Source organism: Ranitomeya variabilis, chromosome 7 (assembly GCF_051348905.1).
Source record: "Ranitomeya variabilis isolate aRanVar5 chromosome 7, aRanVar5.hap1, whole genome shotgun sequence".
Classification (NCBI taxonomy): Eukaryota; Metazoa; Chordata; class Amphibia; order Anura; family Dendrobatidae; genus Ranitomeya; species Ranitomeya variabilis.
Window position 1 is genome coordinate 3,910,287 of NC_135238.1, and position 21,204 is coordinate 3,931,490.

The 21,204-nt window shown below is 46.9% G+C and overlaps 1 protein-coding gene across 1 annotated transcript; it reads right to left on the bottom strand.

The window, feature by feature from the left end:
* Positions 1–246: 246 nt before the first annotated feature.
* On the bottom strand, positions 247–15,410 carry LOC143784166 (uncharacterized). Its single transcript, XM_077272058.1, has 4 exons — positions 14,938–15,410; positions 11,820–11,943; positions 2,903–2,976; positions 247–949 (listed from the first exon to the last, which is right to left on the bottom strand). Exons 1-4 carry the CDS (start codon positions 15,251–15,253, stop codon positions 414–416), a joined length of 1,050 nt encoding a protein of 349 aa, XP_077128173.1. The 5' UTR covers positions 15,254–15,410; the 3' UTR covers positions 247–413.
* Positions 15,411–21,204: the final 5,794 nt, after the last annotated feature.

Sequence of the window (21,204 nt, forward strand, 5' to 3'; positions counted from 1 at the left end):
TAACCTGCCTTCTGGACTTTCCTTTGAAGTTTGGTGGTTGCAGCCTCCTCATCACAAGGATACGGATTTGTGGTGATTGAATCGGCCCATGATGAGATCGCTGCTTTCTTTTTAAATAAAAAATCATAAAATTTCACTGTGAACCAAGATACCACACGGTGTAAATGCGGTGTAACCTGTGGACACCATGTGTCATCACTGCATGAATGGTAACCACTGCTGGGCTTGGCCCTGTTCCCACCAATGTCTTATGCAGCCTTTTATTTTATGTTTTTCCTCATTCACACACAAAAAAGTCAATGTCTCTGAGCTCAAAGAAAAGTTCAAAGTTCTGCTGGGATCAATCAAAAATAAAAAAATGAAAGAAAGAGATGGAGTCTGGTGTCTGTGGTCAGAGCTTGATGAGAAGGTCACTAGTGAAATAGGCGATCATACCACTTCTTTTTCTTGTCTTTGCTCGCCCTCTGAGCCCTGATTTCCGCCTCTCGTCTGGCCTGGTTTACCAGATTCATCCGCTCCATCTCCTCCTGCTTCCTCCGCACTTCTTCCTCCATCTCCATCTCTTCCCTCTTCCTCAGCTTCCCCAGTGTCTCCTCTTCTTTCCTTAGTTGGGTCACTAGGATGGCCTTCTCCTGCACCTTGTGTCTCTCCACCTTGTCCTCCTGCAGCTTTTTCTCTCGCTCATGCACATAATTTAGTACAAATTGTTTCCGCTCCTTCATTTCTCTCTCTGGATCCCGGGAATGGTCAATTCGGAATATCGCCTCCTCAATGACCTCGGATAAGAACTTCAGGACTTCCTCGTGCCTTCCCCTTGTCTTATCACAGTCTTCAAGGGTATAGTTTTCAAATGCAAATATCTTCTCGGCCCCCATGTCCCTGAATGCTGCGATGGTGTCAGTCAGGCTCCCACTTGTCTTGTAGGTAAGAACGACAATTGGGTAAATCCCTGGGAAGGAAGCAGAAAGGAAAGACTCTGAAATCGGCATTGGAAATTCGGTCATAGCTCCACCAGCTCCACCATCTACTCGAAAGTCGAAACATTTCTACTGGTTACTGAGCATTTATAAGACAAGGATGCAACGGTCCAGATATGAGATGCTTGTTCCAAGTTGCATCAAGAGCTTAACGTAGGAAATGCAAATTAAGAGTACATGTGACTATAAGGAATTTTATAATATATCTTACCATCAGCTTACAAATCACCTCTCCCCCTCATCCTGCCTTGTGAAGGCACCATCCACGGAAAAAACCGCTCAACCCCGTCTTGCTCAAGATAAGAAGGACTGCTCTTATTATACTGCATGAAGATGGATGAGGAGCAGAGGGAGGAAACAAGCAGAGACAGACGCAGAAAGAACATGCTGAGCTTTCTAACAAGTATTTTCCCTCTGAATGTATGGATGCACATCTGCACCGCTCAGTACTACAGCATAATACTCCTCTATGTTTCTTCTGCTTCTGTCTGTGGGATAGCTAAGGAATAAAGAGGAGCAGGAATCCCTGATGTCTGTGTGTTACATATCGGAGAAATGATAGTGGCTAGTCTCCACCCAACTCAGAGGCAATTGTATGTTAAAGGGATGTTCTCATGTTGTCTCTTGAACGGCTAAGAGCCGTTCAGTTTCCTTACCTACTAGTTTCTAGTGGGATGGTCCTCCTCCTTCAGTTGCAGATAAAGTGAAGAGTAAAACTACAGTATTAGTAGAACTATAAATCATATTGATAACAAGGCACAGAGCTTCCAAGCAGAGGCCTCCTGAGAACGGACTGGTCTCTACATTTAATCACTCGGCATCTTAGGAAGCCCAAAGCGGTTCAAAGAAGTAACTTCTAATTCTTCAAATGGCTTCTTCTGGGAAGCTGCCCACGCTCTGTGCCGAGAGTATAAGGTGAAAGACACCAACAGTGGAGCAAATGCCTCCTCAGGAAACCACCTGCCAGAGTTTTCAGGAAGTGGCTTCACCTGGTCAACCTCTGAGGCTGGGCCGGGGCCTATAAAGCACTGTGTGCACATGTGCCAAGGCTGCGAAAAACGCATTAGCAGAAAGACCACCGACTTCTTCCAAAAGTGTCTTCATCTAGGAAAACCTCCGCTGGTCTGCCGGCATCTTAAAGATGACATGTGGACATATCCTTAAACTGCTTCAAAAACTCTTCTAAAACCTCCGCTCAAATTAAAAACTCCTCCAAAAACTCAGCAAGGAAGAAACGTTTCCTGAAATGGTGTGCATTGGAAAAGTCAACACTCAAAATAAAAGCGCTCTGCGCACGCAGCCTAAGGACATGTTCACACTACATCTGTTTCCAGGGTTCAAAACCGTCTATTATTCATGCAGAAGATGCTTCAGGAATCGTTCCTTTCTTTTTAGCGCTTTGTGATCCCGAGCGTTTTTTAATTGTATTTTCAGTTGTTTTTGAATCTGTTGTCAGCGTTCTTTTCCGCCTGCAAATTTTTCGAGCATTTTGCCATCTTTTTGTTTGTATTTCTGGATATTTTAGTAAATCCATTAATCAATGAAGAAATCGCAGAAAAAAAATGCTCAAAAAGACCCTGGGGAGTTTCCGCCATTTTTTAGCCCTTCCATTGACTTCTATTGTGTAGTGTGTTGTGTCATCTTATTGGAAAACACTTCCGGAATGGTCAGGTGTCTTCTCTTAGACGCTCGGCGGTTCTGAAAGCCTGAATCATGTAACAGACGCTCCACGGCCTGGAGCACCGGCACAGAATAACAGGTTTTTCCATAGAAGTTAATTAATGGTCTATCGAGCGCTTATTAAACACTATTCTCTCTTTTCTCAGAGTGAATCTGCTTAAAAAACACTGGAAAAAGTCATGTGTGAATATCCCTCGAGCCTTTGGCCGCTGTCACATGAACGTAGTAGTTGACTGGATTCTTACCAGTGAGTTTGGCGGCAGTATGTAGCAGATGTTTGATCTCGTCGGCCTCGGTGGGGTGGACGCCGGTCTTCACACTATGAATGAAGAAATCCATGTGATCAATATTCTAGTGATAACCGGCATCTGTACATTGTTAGAGGGAACCTGTCAGCAGGTCTGTCTGATATAAGATGCGGCCAGCACCTCTCAGTGCCGATATCCTATACAGGATTCTATAATGCTGTATATCTGCTCCCGATCCGGCCTGTAAGAGAAGAAAAATAACTTTCATTATACTCACCTGGGGTACGGTCCGGTCCGAGGGGTGTCGCTCTTCTTGGTCCAGCGCCTCCCATCTTCTTGTCATGCCGTCCTCCTTCTTACTTCTTGTGGAGACGCGTCCGCGTCCTACATCATCCACTCAGTCTCCCCGGCATTGCGCTCCTGTGCAGGTGGACTTCTGTGTCCTGTTGAGGACAGAGCAAAGTGCTGCAGTGTGCAGGTGCCAGGAATGGTCAGAGATCCCCGACACTTGTGGTCTGTGGTACTGTACGCTGCCTTCGTCAGGGCAAAGAAGGACGCCTGCACAGGAGCGTTAAGCCGGGGAGACGGTGTGGAAGACATAGGGATACATCATCCACAGTAAGCAAGAAGGAGGGCGGCAACTGTAAGATGATGAGAGGCGCGGGACCAAAACCAGCGACCCCTCTGTGACCGGACCACCTCCCAGGGGAGTATAATAAAAGGGGTTTTTCTTCTCTTACAGGTCGGGTTATTTTTTAGTCCCCTTAGTGCACTTGAGGTTGTTTCATTACTTACAACGCAATATTGCAGCACAAAGGACAAATCATGGCCACATATGTTGCTGAGCGTCATAGGAAAGCTAATAATGGCAGCTGCGGGTCCTCCTCATTGTGAGGCATTGATTCCCCATAATCATGTTACAGGGCCAATGGGAGCATGAGTAAATAACCTATTCATATAATCACCACTGTTGGAGATTGACAGCAGCATCTAAATGGTTAACAGCAGCGATCAGCACTCAGCTCTGGCAGCTGTATAGTGAAGCCACCGTCTGCCCTGTACGGAGGGAGTTCAGCTCCTGAGCCCTCTCTACATGATGATCTGCCCTGTGGACTTGTTGAGGATGACTTCTTAGGGGCCATATTTTGCCACCGCCTGAATTTAAATGCTTCAAACTTTTTGATCATGGCCGACTGACCATTTAACCACATACTGGAAAACGGAAAAAATCTAACTGCCGCGAAAGGATGAGCTGAAAAACAAATCCACAATTCTGCCTTTTTTGGGGAAAGTTCGTTTTTACGTCATCCACTGTGTGGCAAAAATGACCCGGTAAAATGATTATTCTGGGTCAATATGACTGAGGCGATAGCAAACTTGTACAGTTAATTTTGTTTTGCTTTATTATTATTTAAGGGGTAAAAAAAATCGTTAAAGGGGTTTCCACTCCTACGACAGACCCTTCTTAAACTACATATTATGCCCTGATAACATAATAAAGCCTACACTCCCATCCGATGCCGGGGTCGTTCCTGTGGTGTCGGCACTCGCGGTCCTGGGGCTTTGATGCGGTGTTGTGACATGTGACTCCAGCGTCCAATCAGCGCCAGCGTCACTGTCTCCGCCTTCAGACAAATCGATCATGAAGAGGAAGTCCGGGATCAGCTGATCTCTGACTTCCTCTTTATGTTCAGTTTATCCAAAGGCGGAGACAGTGACGCCACAGCTGATTGGACGCCGGAGTCACATGTCACAACACCGCATCAAAGCCCCAGGACCGCGAGTGCCGACTCCGCAGGAACGACCCCGGCACCAGAGGGGAGTGTAGGCTTTACTATTTTATGGGGTCGAACATTTTGCTTAAGAAGCCGTTGTCCTACGAGCGTAAAACCGCTTTAGTTTGCAAAAAAAAAATGTCGTTTGTGTCAGCATCTTCTGAGACCCGCAACGTTTACATTTTTCTGTCCATGACCTTTGTGGCGTTTTTTGCTCAGCTGATGTCGTTATTGGGACCATTTTCGAGTTCATGTAACATTATGATCACTTTTTTATTGCAATTTATATAGAAAATTCTGCTAGAAAAAAAATCAATTTTTCCTTTTTTTCCTGTTTTCTTTATGGGAAAAGCGGTGCAGGATAGAAGCAATTAAATGTTTAATCAAATATATCAATATTATTAGGTGACATTAAAAAACAGAAGAAACGCCAAGAAAACGTACGGGAGAATGTCGTCTGAGCCTCAGAGAATGGCTGCGGCAAGGTACTGAGTCCGTGTACCCGTAGCACTTTCCTATGTCTCGGACCCCGGTGTGATTTCTTTTTTGTGTTTTATGCTCAGACTGGCCCCTTTGGGTCTGTTTCGTGCTTTGGGTCATCGCCCTTCGCTTTGTCTTATGGGTTAAATAACTGTATATTTCCATAGGTCGGACGCTGATGGATGCAGCAATATTGAATATTCTTATTGATACATTTCTTTATTTTGGATTGTGGAGGACGAGGTTGATTCCACTTTGTTTTTATTGGTATAATGACATTTTTCCTTTTCGCCGCCCATCGCCGTTCCCGTAGAGGATTTGTTATGCAGCGAGCCTTCAGTAAGGAGTGGGCTCCACAGCAAACACAAGATGGCATCAACGGGCCCCGGCTGCTATGGCAAACAATTGGCACCTCGCGACAACATCAGGGAATGTGTTGGGGGCTTTCTGAGAGGTCCCCCCTCCAGGCTCACGCCGATTACATGGTTGGAGTGAGCGCTGACCCCGGCAGGCAGAGGCGGATGCTTTATAATACAGCCTGCACTCCGCGGAGCGAGCTCCTGCGCCGTATACTCGCACATGATGCGCCTTCCTCTCTCCTGCTGGACCCACAGTGCCTCTAGGGACGCTGCTCCCTGTCCGTGCCGTACCGGACCCCCGCACTTCCCAGCTTTCTTGGATACTTTGTGGAGTTTCTATCTCCATCCATCGGACAAGTGTCCCCCTCTCTCCTCCATCACTCTCTACTCATTAAGTTAGGTTTGATAAAGACCCAAAGGGTCGAAACGTTACCTCAGAACTCTATTGACCACTGAGGTGTTACTCAACAAATATTTCACATTTCTGATGCAATCTGAATACATTGTCTGAGTGCGGTTGTTGGTCCAAATCTATGAGTTTACTGGATCCATTCCAGGTTCAGCCTGCACCAGCTTCACTCCAACAGAGTGCACGCCTTTCCCTTTTACCTACACGGTGTGAGGCGCTGTACTGACCCGGTGTAACAGGCCAAAGTAACCCCGTCCCTGATTAACCCCGGGTATAATTTGGCCTAGGCCAGAGTATACCCCGGGGTATAAACTGGCCTAGGCCAAACTATACCCAGGCATAAAATGGCCTAGGCCAAACTATACCCCGGGGTGTAAAATAGCCTAGGCCAAACTATACCCCTCCAGGCCACATTATACCCCCCAGGGTTAAAGTGGCCTAGGCTACATTTAACCCTGGGTATATTTTGGCCTAGGCCAAACTATACCTAAGGATGTAAAACAGCCTAGGCCAAACTATAACAGGCCACACTATACCCTCAGGCCAGACTATAGCCTTTTACTGGTTGCTATGGGATTTTACATGGCCACTTTATCCTAGCAACGCCCTGGATACGGTTGGAAAAGGGGTTTATCTACCTTGGGGGCACCCTCACAGCACTGCGGGGAAGCCGGGGAACCCTTTTACTGGTTGCTATGGGATTTTACATGACCAATTTATCCTAGCAACGCCTTGTATACGCTTGGAAAAGGGGTTAATCTACCTTGGGGGCACCCTCACAGCACTGCGGGGTGGGTGGGGATCCCTTTTACTGGTTGCTATGGGATTTTACATGGCCACTTTATCCTAGCAACGCCCTGGATACGGTTGGAAAAGGGGTTTATCTACCTTGGGGGCACCCTCACAGCACTGCGGGGAAGCCGGGGAACCCTTTTACTGGTTGCTATGGGATTTTACATGACCAATTTATCCTAGCAACGCCTTGTATACGCTTGGAAAAGGGGTTAATCTACCTTGGGGGCACCCTCACAGCACTGCGGGGTGGGTGGGGATCCCTTTTACTGGTTGCTATGGGATTTTACATGGCCACTTTATCCTAGCAACGCCCTGGATACGGTTGGAAAAGGGGTTTATCTACCTTGGGGGCACCCTCACAGCACTGCGGGGAAGCCGGGGAACCCTTTTACTGGTTGCTATGGGATTTTACATGACCAATTTATCCTAGCAACGCCTTGTATACGCTTGGAAAAGGGGTTAATCTACCTTGGGGGCACCCTCACAGCACTGCGGGGTGGGTGGGGATCCCTTTTACTGGTTGCTATGGGATTTTACATGGCCACTTTATCCTAGCAACGCCCTGGATACGGTTGGAAAAGGGGTTTATCTACCTTGGGGGCACCCTCACAGCACTGCGGGGAAGCCGGGGAACCCTTTTACTGGTTGCTATGGGATTTTACATGGCCACTTTATCCTAGCAACGCCTTGGATACGCTTGGAAAAGGGGCTTATCTACCTTGGGGGCACTGTCGCAGCATTGCATGGAGGCTGGGGAACTCTTTTCCTGGTTGCTAAGCGATTTCAAATGATCAATCTAAGGTACTTACACCATGTAAAACCCTATAGCAAGCAGGGTGCCCCCAAGGTAGATAAACCCCTTTTCCAAGCATATACAAGGCATTGCTAGGATAAAGTGGTCATGTAAAATCCCATAGCAACCAGTAAAAGGGTTCCTCGGTGTAACAGGCCAAAGTAACCCTGTCCCAGATTAACCCCGGGTATAATTTGGTCTATGCCAGAGTATACCCGGGCATAAACTGGCCTAGGCCAAACTATACCCCGGGGTGTAAAATAGCCTAGGCCAAACTATACCCCTCCAGGCCAGATTATGTAACTAATCTGGGGTTAAAGTTGCCTAGCCCAATTTATACCTCTCAGCTCATATTATACCCCAATGAAATCATTTGCATTGAGTGATATACACAAGAATTACTTAATGCTTCAACATTTTATTGAGAAACCAAACTGACAATTCTTAAAGAGTACCTCCCACTATACAAAACTTTTGCCCATGGCAAAAGTAGTTGTAAAGGGGGGTATTTGTAATGCATATGCATTACAAATACCCCCCCATTTTATAGTTACCTTAGGGGGGCTGCCCGATTACCCCCCCTCGCTAACCGCCGCTGCCCGTCTCCTGGTAGACGGGGTCCCCCTCCTGCCGCTAGGTGGCGCTGCCTCTCCATGCGCCGACGTCACAGCCAGGCGCCATAGAGGAGAGCGGCACCTGGCTAGTGCCGTTGGAGCTTGTAGAAGCAGAGCCAGCACCACCTAGCGGTGGGAGGGGGGGCAATAATTTCTCATTAGCTATAAGTCACTTATCATGCAATGCAATTATCTGGGGCAACAAATCGCCCAACAGTCATTCTGTGTATTATGACATTTAGTCTAGCATGTCCTTGCTACCAAATTAACGTTTAAAGCTAAACACTGATAACAACATTGAAATGATCGTGCTTATTTTCAAGATACAGTGCATGTTCAGTTGTTGACTGCAGATTGAAGCTTGCAGGATATGTCAACCAATCCATGGAGTCACCGACGTTTGTGTAGATTATTATGTCGCAACTCAACAGATTCGCCGTGGTCATGATCTCTGCATCAGTTGCCCAGACTCCATCACGAGAGATTCCAGAGATGTTCACATATTCATTCACATTTTGGTTCAAGTAGTCCTGTAGTTTTTTTGTCAAGTCAGTTTTCATATGGTGGATGACTTTATCTCTGAGAAGGGAATGGTTGTCCTCTGTTCCTGTCAAGATGTAGCTGATGGCCCGGAAGAAGCAGTTTCCATCACCTTTGGTTTTATATGTACGCCGTGGTTGTTCAAGGTCTCGTCTGCATCCACAGTATACAACCTTACTAAACGTAAGGCCAAGAGTGGTGCTAAGATACTTCCTTCTTGAACTTGGTAGTAGGTTGAAAGCCTTAGTTTGCTTATTTTTCTGTGTGGCAGAGTCACTGGAATAATCATCATCGGATGGTGGAGAAGCCTCTTTATCCTGGTAAATCTTTAGGTTGCTGGTGTGGTATGTGTTGCTTAATATCTTGCCAGTTTTGTTGTTCTTAAGTTTTACTCGTCCCTTGGTCAAGGATTCCACAACTAAATAAGGTCCAATCCAGCGTGGTTCCATCTTTGAACCTATGCGTTGAATACGGCGCTGATTCTTGATATAAACTATGGTACCAGCAGTGATTTCTTTGTTGCTTTTGTGTCGGCGATCAAAGGCACACTTCTGGTGTTCTTGAGCAGAGTGGATGTTGGTACTGACGTCTGAGTGCAGCTTTTTAAGAATGCTTGACAGTGTATTTAGCACATCAGGGGTGGCATGATCTGAAATGGGCATGGGATCCACCGTATCATCTTTTGAGGGATTAAGGTCCATGGGAAGCTTGGCCTTCCGTCCATACATGACCTCAAATGGAGTAACCTTGGTTGAAGCATGCACAGATGTGTGATAGGCAAACAGAACACCAGGGATGAATTGATCCCAGTTGTTTCCTTGGTCATTGACAAGCTTACTAAGAGCTTCTTTAAGTGTCCGATTATCACGTTCCCGCTGGCCATTTGTTTGTGGGTGGTATGCAGATGAAATACGGTGATCTGTTTGAAAATGTTCCATCAGGTTGTCAATGATCGAGTTTACAAACTCTCGTCCCTGGTCGCTAATCAGAGTCTCCATACAGCCAAGGCGACAGATAACGGAGTACAAAAAATTTGCCACTGACTTGGCACTCTTATCTGGGACAGCTGTTGCTTCAGTCCATTTGGAGAAATGATCAGTGGCAGCAACTATATATTTGTTGCCATTTGATGTTTCCTGAAGAGGGCCAATCATATCAATCCCAACTAAGCTCCATACTTTTCCAGGCACTGATATACTGTTGAGTGGTGGAGCTTCCTTTGTGATTTTGGGATTTATAACAAAACATTTTTGACAGGCTTTCACATACTGGTGAACGTCATTTTTCATTCCCTTCCAGTAAAACCGGTCAGAGATTTTGGCTAAAGTTTTATCTCTGCCAAAATGGCCCCCAGATATTGGGTTGTCATGACAGGCCTTCAGGATATTTGGCAGTCGACTTTTAGTAAGAACCTCCTTTTCCCTATGATAAACAATTCCTCCTTGGGCTCGATATGGCTTTGCTGTTTGTCTAAACTGGGACTTGGCATTTGCACGTTTCTCAGGAGGTAGATCGTAGGTATACTGAGGGTACCTTTGTTCTGTTGCAGTGTAGAATCTCAAAAGCTGGTCATACAATTGATCTTCCATGGTTGTCAAAATTGGAAAAGATTTGGTGTCATAGAGAGCAGAGAGGTGTCATAGAGAACATACAAAACAAGTTATCATTAACTATGCACTGACAGGACAGCGCCATCTACTGTCAGTTCAGATCTGCACACTTTTCAACAAATAAGCAATAGGGTGAGAAAAACAGTGAAGTGATAACATTATGGCCTAGAGAAATACTATAAAAACTATTTTATACCCCCTGGTATAAAGTTTATCCCCCGGGGGTATACTATGGCCTAAGTCAGCTTTTGAATTTTTGTGCTGTTTCCTTCCTCAGTAAAAGGGTTCCCCGGCTTCCCCGCAGTGCTGCGAGGGTGCCCCCATGGTAGATAAACCCATTTTTTAAGCGTATCCAAGGCGTTGCTAGGATAGAATGGCCATGTAAAATCCCATAGCAACCAGTAAAAGGGTTCCCCACCCACCCCGCAGTGCTGTGAGGGTGCCCCCAAGGTAGATTAACCCCTTTTCCAAGCGTATACAAGGCGTTGCTAGGATAAATTGGTCATGTAAAATCCCATAGCAACCAGTAAAAGGGTTCCCCGGCTTCCCCACAGTGCTGCAAGGGTGCCCCCAAGGTAGATAAACCCCTTTTCCAAGCGTATACAAGCCGTTGCTAGGATAAAGTGGTCATGTAAAATCCCATAGCAACCACCTAAGGGGTTAACCACCTATCCTTAAGTGCTGCGAGAGTGCCCCCAAGGTAGATAAACCCCTTTTTCAAGCGTATTCAAGGCGTTGCTAGGATAGAGTGATCATGTAAAATCCCATAGCAACCAGTAAAAGGTTTCCCCACCCACCCGCAGTGCTGCAATGGTGCCCCCAAGATAGATAAACCCCTTTTCCAAGCGTATCCAAGGTGTTGCTAGGATAGAGTGATCATGCTATATCCCATAGCAACCAGTAAAGGGGTTCCCCACCCACCCCTCAGTGCTCGTCAGTGCCCCCTAGGTATACAAAGCCCTTTTCCAAGCATATCCAAGGCGCCAAGACAACGAGCTGGCACGAGCAGGGCTGAAGATTTCATGTCACATGTGACTATAGGGAGGGGGTGGGGCTTAGAAAGGGAGATCCCTGGCGTCACCAGAGGTGGAGGAGCTTGAAAAGGAGCAGTGCCCGATGGGAGGGGGAGCTGTGACCTAGAAGAATGAGCAGCTTTCCCTCAGCTTACCCTGGGGGGTATAATCTGGCCTGGAGGGGTATACTTTGGCCTAGGCTATTTTATACCCCGGGGTATAGTTTGGCCTAGGCCAAAGTATACCCGGGGTATAATCTAGCCTAGGCCACTTTAACCCCGGGTATAGTCTGGCCTGGGGGTATAATCTGGCCTGTTACACCGGGACTGTTCACTTTGCTGCCAGAACTGATGAATATGGGGGTGAACATTGCTGGATCCCGGCCCATCTTAAGAATAACTCACTGACATACAAGTGTGGACAACCCCTGTAATATTGAAGCCTATCAGTGGATCAGGTAGGTCCGCTCCCCATGCCCCGATCCAGTGACATGAAATGTAAAGTGCTGATATCATTTGTAACTCGCCTGTAGATGAACACCGGGACAATGAAATCCGAGGTCTCTATTATTTTTTCTGCTCGGACGATTCTCTCTACGAGTCCAAATCCTTTACTCCACTCAACTGCGCTGCCGAGAGGAAGCAAATGACCTGAAAACCAAAAAAACAGCGATAATAATGAGCATGCCGAGAGCAGCGGAGGGCCGATACCCCAAACCCTGTGACCCCTGTATAGGGATGCGGACTGATTTACCCTGTTCCTCCCCTGAAGACAACAAGCGCACTGTGTGTACAGTGTCATGCAGTTTTACATGTGACTAGCTGAAGATTTCGGCATTGCCCAGGCATAGTAACTAACTGTGGTTAGTTATAACAAATTATGATTATTCTCCATCCCATAGTCCCGTGCCCATATACCCATCACACATCCTCTATCACATAGCCCAGGCCCATATACCCATCATATATAACCTCCATCCCATAGTCTCTGCCCATATGCCCATCATACATAACCTCCATCCCATAGCCCCTGCCCATATACCCATCACACATCCTCCATCCCATAGTCCCGTGCCCATATACCCATCATACATATCCTCCATCCCAGAGTCACGTGCCCATATACCCATCACACATTCTCTATCACATAGTCACGTGCCCATATACCCATCATACATAACCTCCATCCCATAGTCCCGTGCCCATATACCCATCACACATCCTCCATCACATAGTCCCGTGCCCATATACCCATCATACATAACCTCCATCCTATAGTCCCATGCCCATATACCCATCATACATAACCTCCATCCCATAGCCCCTGCCCATTTACCCATCACACATCCTCCATCCCATAGTCCCGTGCCCATATACCCATCACACATCCTCCATCCCAGAGTCACATGCCCATATACCCATCACACATCCTCCATCACATAGCCCCTGCCCATATACCCATCACACATCCTCCATCACATAGTCCCGTGCCCATATACCCATTATACATTACCTCCATCCCATAGTCCCGTGCCCATATACCCATCATACATAACCTCCATCCCATAGTCCCGTGCCCATATACCCATCATACATATCCTCCATCCCATAGCCCCTGCCCATATACCCATCACACATCCTCCATCACATAGTCCTGTGCCCATATACCCATCATACACACCCTCCATCCCATAGCCCTGTGCCAATATACCCATCATACATATCCTCCATCCCAGAGTCCTGTGCCAATATACCCATCATACATCCTCCATCCCATAGTTCTGTGCCAATATACCTATCATACATATCCTCCATCCCATAGCCCCGTTCCAATATACCCATCACACATCCTCCATCCCATAGTTCCGTGCCAATATACCCATTATGAAATCATCTTTGCCATGGCAACCATTATGACATCATCATCACCATGGCAACCATTATGACATTATATTCGCCATGGCAACCTTTATGATATCATCGTCGCCATGGCACCCATTATGACATCATCATCGATACATACACACATACACTCGCTTTTGTATATATAGATAGTGAGGTGTGTCTGATGTAATGTACTCTGATGATTTACAGGAAGTTGGGTCAAAAATTAAGGCATCAAATCAAAATCAGCAAGATCCAATGTGTCAAAAATACTAATAAAGGACATATATAAGGTTCAGTACTATATAATAGAATCAGAAAGAACTCAAGTACTCAAGAGCCAATAATAATAAAAAGTACACAATTTCATTTACCAAAAAACAACAAAAAACAGACAAAGTTATTAAAAAGTGGTAAACAAAAAAAATGGCACCAATTCCCCACCACACGGTACACAGAGGTTGTACATAAGAACTGATGGGATGACATACTTCACAAGGTAATACATGCAAGAATCAAAGCAAAATCCTAGAGGAAAACGTTCTCCTGAAAGAGCGTGAAGAGCTGTAAAAGGAGGTCACGATGGTACAAACATCTCCTCTGGAGGGTGACGGTGCCGGCCCCGACGCACGTTTCAGCTAGTGCCTTCTTCTCAATGGCAGTTCCTACTCTTTAATAACTTTGTCTGTTTTTTTGTTGTTTTTTGGTAAATAAAATATTGTACTTATTATTATTATTATTATTGGTTCTTGTGCACATATTTTTTCTTTCTGATTGTATTCTGGTGATGTGCAGTATAGGAGACGACGAGTGACGAGCTGGGGTGTAATGTCCGGAGTGTGCAGCTGAAGGTGTAAGTGCGGTGCACGTGTTAGGGACACAGAATAAGGACACTAGGTTCAGTCTATAGGACGGATGACGAAAGGATTCTCAGAGTGATCCCTCTATTATGTCCTAGGAGGGATCCCTTTATTGGTAACCAGAAGAAATATAGTTGTAGCTTTCAGAGCACAGTGGCTCCTTCTTCAGGCAGGTAAACAAATGAATGTGAGTGGATGATGAGTGTGTGAGTGGATGATTGGAGTGTGAATGGATGATGGCTGTGTGAGTGGATGATGGGAGTGTGAGTGGATGATGGCAGTGTGAGTGGATGATGGGAGTGTGAGTGGATGATGAGTGTGTGAGTGGATGATGGCTGTGTGAGTGGATGATGGCTGTGTGAGTGGATGATGGGAGTGTGAGTGGATGATGGCAGTGTGAGTGGATGATGGGAGTGTGAGTGGATGATGAGTGTGTGAGTGGATGATGAGTGGATGATGGCTGTGTGAGTGGATGATGGGAGTGTGAGTGGATAATGGCTGTGTGAGTGGATGATGGCTGTGTGAGTGGATGATGAGTGGATGATGGCTGTGTGAGTGGATGATGGCTGTGTGAGTGGATAATGGCTGTGTGAGTGGATGATGGCTGTGTGAGTGGATAATGAGTGGATGATGGCTGTGTGAGTGGATGATGAGTGGATGATGACTGTGTGAGTGGATGATGGGAATGTGAGTGGATGATGGGTGTATGAGTGGCTGTTCGTCTGTATTTGCACCCATGGTACCCACCACATGTGAGAAGCTCCAGTTCTTGTTATGAAGACCGGATGATGATAGTTTTTATGACCCATCATCTTATGGACGGACGAGGCTTTCTCCACTTGATCAATATGGCAGCCAGTGGTGGAGAACGTGACTCCTCATCATGGCTGCTCTCACTTACCCAGCTGAGCAAATATCTCTCCAGACTCGTAGCTCCCCAGTTTGGCGTATCCTCGGTTGTCCACCAGGGTGAGGTGCCGGGTGAGCGGGTATGCCAGCCTGTTCATAGTGCAGCCCTCATTGCTGGCAGCAGACTCTGCCCAGTTCTTGTAGTCGCCATCTTCCCAGACGTACAGGCAGCTGTTGATGAAGGAGGACTTCCCATGACCCAAGAGGCCAAAGAGCTGAATGAGAACCCTGCTAAATCCCTGCCGGCCATTCTCACCGGGGCTCAAGGTAAAGCTTTTTATTTTGCTCCTCAGTTTATCCATATCCATGGCTGCCTCCAGAGTCGGGTATTTTCTTAAGTCACAAGGACTAAAGTCCTCTTACTGAACTTTATTAGACAAGTTACTGATTACATATTTGGCAGTGGGAATATCCCCAGCGGGTCCAGGGTTCATTTTAGCAGGAACTGTCACTTCTGGTCACTCAGGCCCCATATGATGACGTAGCTTCTCATCTATGACATGGTGGGTGAGGAGGTAGACTGCTCAGTAGTGATGAGTGAGTATACTCGTTACTCGGGTTTCTCCGAGCATGCTCTGGTGGTCTCTGAGTACCGTATTTTTCGGACTATGAGATGCACCAGACCATAAGACGCACCCAAAATTGTGGGGTGAAAATAACAGAAAAAAAGATTTTTATAAGATGAGGGTCCATCTTATTGTCCGAATTTAAGGTATCTTATCTGAGGGCTGTGGTGGTACAGCAGGGTTACAGGAGGCATGGTCCCTTCCTCAGCATAAGTCCGGTCCGTTGTCGGCAGTGCTGATGTTCAAGTGTGGGTGGTATGGCGTTTACCTGAGCAGGGTCCCTTCCTCGGGTGAGGTGATGCCGTGGCCCAGTGTCCAAGGTGAGCAGCAGAGCCAGGTTAATCACGGGTTTCTCGGTGGCTGCGGCCATCTTCATGAGGCCGTTCATGCACAGATTGAGTACTCTACTTCCCGGGGCTTCAGGAAAATGGCCATAGGAGGCAGCGCGTGCGCAGATGGAGATCGCAGCGGCCATTTTCCTGACGCCGAGTGAAGCTGAGATCTCAATCTGTGAAATCGGCTTCAGGAAAATGGCCACCGTGATCTCAATCTGCGCACGCGCAGCCTCCTGCGGCCGGGAAGCAAAGAACTCAATCTGCGCATGTGTGGAATCTGGAAGATGGCCGCCACCACACCTGAGGAAGGAACCCTGCTAAGTTGCACGTGCCTCAGCATTGCCACACCTCTGTCGCCGCCACACCACACCACTGCTGCAACCAACTGGTAAGCCTGCGTTCACACTATAAGATGCACCCCCCCACTTTCCTCACAATTTTTTTTGGGGAAAAGTGCATCTTATAGTCCGAAAAATATGGTATGTTGGCGTGCTCGGAGATTTAGCTTATGTCGACGCAGCTGCATGATTTGCAGCTGCTAGGCAGGCTGAATACATGTGGGGGTTGCCTGTTTGTTAGGGAATCCCCACATGTATTCAGCCTGTCTAGCAGCCACAAATCATGCAGCTGCGGCGACAAAAACTAAATCTCCGAGCACACCGAAATACTCTGAGAACACCCGAGCATGCTCAGGGAAACCCGAGTAATGAGTATACTCGCTCATCACTACTGCTCAAGTCTAAGAGGAGGCACGCATTGATGTTCCTACATCAGCTTTCCCCAGTCACCAGTGCCACCACAGAAAAAAGTGAAGTGATACACAGTGGTAGAGGTCAGCAAATCAGTTGGAGAATTGAATTTGCCTCAAATATTACAACAAATTTTGCCTCAAACAAACCTGAATTGCTTGTGACTGGCAAAATGCCTCCCAACCACCACTTTGCTTTATTCCTATGTGCCGGGAAGGAGATAACAAGAATGATACCTTGCTGCTTATCTGTGCCACCAAAGTGGATCCCTACCTGCTCATCAGATCTCTCCCTGCTGCTCTGATGATGAACAACCTCCCCCTGATCTTCAGTTTTCACCAACTAGCTTCCAGCAATATTCATTGTGACTCCATGACATGCACCACCCAATGCCTAGTCAAATAAAGGAATGATCACTGAGAAACTGTAATCCAGGAGATCCAATGCTTTATTAGAAAATTCCATAGAATATCATGTACATGTGGCCCAAAGTCCTTAGGTGAAAATGAAGTCCAAAAGTGCTATGCAGTTCAAACCTTGTAGGGTTTTTACCCAAAGTAAAAGCATTAGGACAGACTGACAACACGGCATTTGTTCTTAATTATTCCATATTATTTCAGTATGCTCAGGGACATTAGCTATTGTTCATATGACCCTGTTCGTTGACTCTTTTTGTAGGTTGAATTGATGTATGTTGATTTGGTGAATGTTAATTATCTATTGTATCAGACCCTACAGCTTATTGTTCAACTATCCTTTGGGAACAAAGTCACAGGTTAATTGAACAATTGATGATTGCTAATTTGGTGTATTCCAGCAGACTGCCTATTGAATTAGCCCATGCAACTTGTTGCTTTTCAAACATTGAAAGACAAACTATCCAAGATATTTGAGTACACAAACAATGAGAAGACCTCCTACCTTCTCCCGCCTCCCCCAAACCTGTGGAAAGATGCCTGAATAGGAGCTGTGATCTATAAATGGGCAATCTGCCTCTGATTCCAGACAGACCATAGAAGACATCTACTGGAAAAATACAGATTTGATCCACTGACCATCACTGAACCCATGGAGATGCTTGGAGAACCCAGGTTGGGACAATCAGGTCACCTGGACACATACCTCAATGTACTCTGTCAGCTTCCTAAGCTTGCTGCTACCTCATCTGTCTGGGTGTCCACCAAAAGCAAGGTGCTACTCTTTGGAACAGTCAGCCCTGGAAGCCCCGAAGTCACAAATGTTCTAATACCTGGTGAGCAAGCGGGTACTTTGCACTTGTGTATTTTGCTGGGGCTGTACTTAATGTTATTGACTGTTGGAGATCCAATAAAGTATCACCCCATTGTGCTTCCCTCGCCCTGTGTTGTCTGAGTAGTATTCTGCCCACAGAGAAGCAAAACGGTCGCTCAGTTTGATGACTTGTGGTCCGTGCAGTCTTTTTAAAGATCAGATGAGAGCACCTACTCACCCTGGAAGTCTGGATCTTTCCCTAACCTGCTGTGTCTGTCCCTGTCCCTATTCCTTAAACCTGCAGTGTCAGAACCTGTTTCTATCTCAAAAGATCTGCAGCGTCTGCACCAATACTTATCTAAAAAGCCTGCAGTATCTGAACCAGTATATACCTCTATTCTGCTGTCTCTGTACAACTAGTAATCTTGTGTACACTTGCTACGTCATTGTAAGTACCTGTAAATCTGGTCCTGTCTGTCCTGCTTGTTCCTGTCCTTGTATTGGTCTAGTGTGAACTTGATCTGGTCTGTCATGTGTGTACTTAACTTTGTAATTGTCCTATGCTTGGCTGCGTCTGTGGTTTTCTGCCTGACCGAGCCTGCGGTTTCCTGCTTGACGACACTTGCGTTTCTCTGCCTGACTGTGCATGAGGTTTCCTGACTGGCCACACCTGCAGCTTACTGCTTGACCACGCCTGCGCTTTCCTGCTTGACTGTGTCTGCGGTTTCCTGCTTGAACCCGCTTGCGGCTCTGCACCTGTCCACGTCTGCAGCTCTGCATCTGTCTGTGTTTGTGGTTCCTTGTATGTCCAGTCTGAAGTGGGTCCTTTCTGTTCTTGGATTCCAGTCATACCTGCCTGTGTCCCAGTCCATCCTGAAACTGCTCCTAGTCTGAACTGGGTCCTACCCTTCCCTGTATTCCAGTCGTATTTGCCTGTGTTCCAGTCTTTCCTGAAACTGTTCCTGTCCGTCCAGTCTGAACTGGTTCCTACCTGTTCCTGTATTCCAGTCATACCTGCCAGTGACCCAGTCCTTCCTGAAACTGTTCCTGCCCCTCCAGTCTGAACTGGCTCCTACCTCTGCTGTGGATCTGCCATGCCTGTCAGTGTATCACCATGCCTGCCTGCCTGTCAGTGTATCACCGTGCCTGCCTGCCTGTCAGTGTATCACCGTGCCTGCCTGCCTGTCAGTGTATCACCGTGCCCGCCTGCCTGCCAGTGTATCTGTTGTGCCCGCCTGCACCCATCTGCCTGCATTCCAGTTGCGGACGCCAGTACTTGCCTGTCTATGTATTAGCTGAGCCAGACAGTATATCTACAGTACTTGCCTGCACCTGTCATTACAGTGTCCTGTCCCCTTGGGGGTCAGCCGCTACTGGCAGATGCTGCCCTGTAGTGGAACCTGGAAGCTACCTGCCACACAAGCCTTACCTCACTTTAGAGGCTCCAGTGAACCCCAACGTAGCAGCTCAGTTACGCCCCTCCGGGGTAAGCTTGGTTTGTGGCACAGTGGAACCATAATCCTCACTTGCACCAACCAGTCCAGGCGTGAGCATTACAAATACTATGAGGATAATACACACAAATGTGTATTGCAGACACAGATCATGGAAAAGATGGAGAAATGAAGTTCTCTGTTTTTTCCACACCTTTTCTCACATAAGAGAATCAGATCAAACTAAGGTCAGATCAAACTCTGCCAGAATTTGCTCCAAGTGTCATTAGCATAATCGTCCCGATTCTCTCGCATAAGACAATTGACGGCTGCGTGACCCTGGCCTTAGAGCATGTGTAACACTCCAGGGTCCTGGTTGTTACAGTGGCATTGCTTTCCTCATGGGGAGAGTGATGTCAAGCTTGGAAGCGAGTGAAGATCTCTTCTATCAGGTAACACAAGCATACAACATGTTCATACTCCAGGCCAGAAGGGGGAGCTCTGATCCAGCTTGTGGGTGGCTACTTTATATATATATTCTGGTCTGGAGGGAAATTTAGACAGTGAGTGCCAGACAGCAGACTGGAGCAGTCTGAGGCAGAAAGACGTGTGAGGGTCCGTGCAGCCAGAGGTGCTGCAGCTCCTGGATAGTGATATACAGAAAGAAGAACACATTTGTAGTGAGCATGCAGGAGAGTGAAGCACAGGTGATTGACAACTGGGGAGGACAGCTGCTATTGGTCTAACTCCCTGCAAAGCGCAGATACCGGTAGCTGGAAGACCGAGTGTTATGACCTGGTGGTTAAGGAGCAACATGGGACGAGCTCTGAGGAGGTGGTATCTGTACTGACCGCAGTTCCTAATCCTAACACCAACACTAAAAGTAGCCGTGGGATGTTCCTGTCACTCCCTAGACACCTCGTCACAGCCTAAGAACTAACTACCCCTAAAGATGGAAACAGAAAGCTATCTTGCCTCAGAGAAAATCCCCAAAAGGAAAGATAGCCCCCCACAAATATTGACTGTGAGTGGAGAGGGAAATGACATACACAGAAATGAAAACAGATTTTAGCAAAGGAGGCCACTACTAATCTAGATAGACAGAATAGGAAAGGATACTGTGCGGTCAGTATTAAAAACTAAAAGTCCACGCAGAGTTTACAAAAATAATCTCCACACCGACTCACGGTGTGGAGGGCAAATCTGCTTCCCCAGAGCTTCCAGCTAGACTGAAAAAATCATATTGACAAGCTGGATAAGAAAAAACATAACATGAGCTGAGCGATTAAGTCCACAGCAAATGGACCACCAAAAGAACTAGCAAGAACTTATCTTTTGCTGAAATGGACAGGCCATCAGAGAAATCCAAGGAGAGATCTGAATCCAACCCAGAAACATTGACAGCTGGCACGGACTGAAGACCAGAGCCAGGTTAAATAGCAAAGCCAGGAGAGACAATCAGTGTAAGCAGCTGCTAATGCTAAACCCAAGGAGCAACAGTTCCACTTGAAACCAACAGAGGGAGCCCAAGGGCAGAATTCACCAAAGTGCCATTAACAACCACCGGAGGGAGCCCAAGAACGGAATTCACAACAGTACCCCCCCCCCCCTTGAGGAGGGGTCACCAAACCCTCACCAGAGCCCCCAGGCCGATCAGGATGAGCCAAGTGAAAAGCACGAACCAAATCGGCAGCATGGACATCGGAGGCAACAACCCAAGAATTATCCTCCTGGCCATAAGCCTTCCACTTGACCAGATACTGAAGCTTCCGCCTCGAAAAACGAGAATCCAAAATCTTCTCCACCACATATTCCAACTTCCCCTCAACCAACACCGGAGCAGGAGGATCAACAGAGGGAACCACGGGCACCACATATCTCCGCAACAAAGATCTATGGAACACATTATGGATGGAAAAAGAAGCTGGAAGGGCCAAATGAAAAGA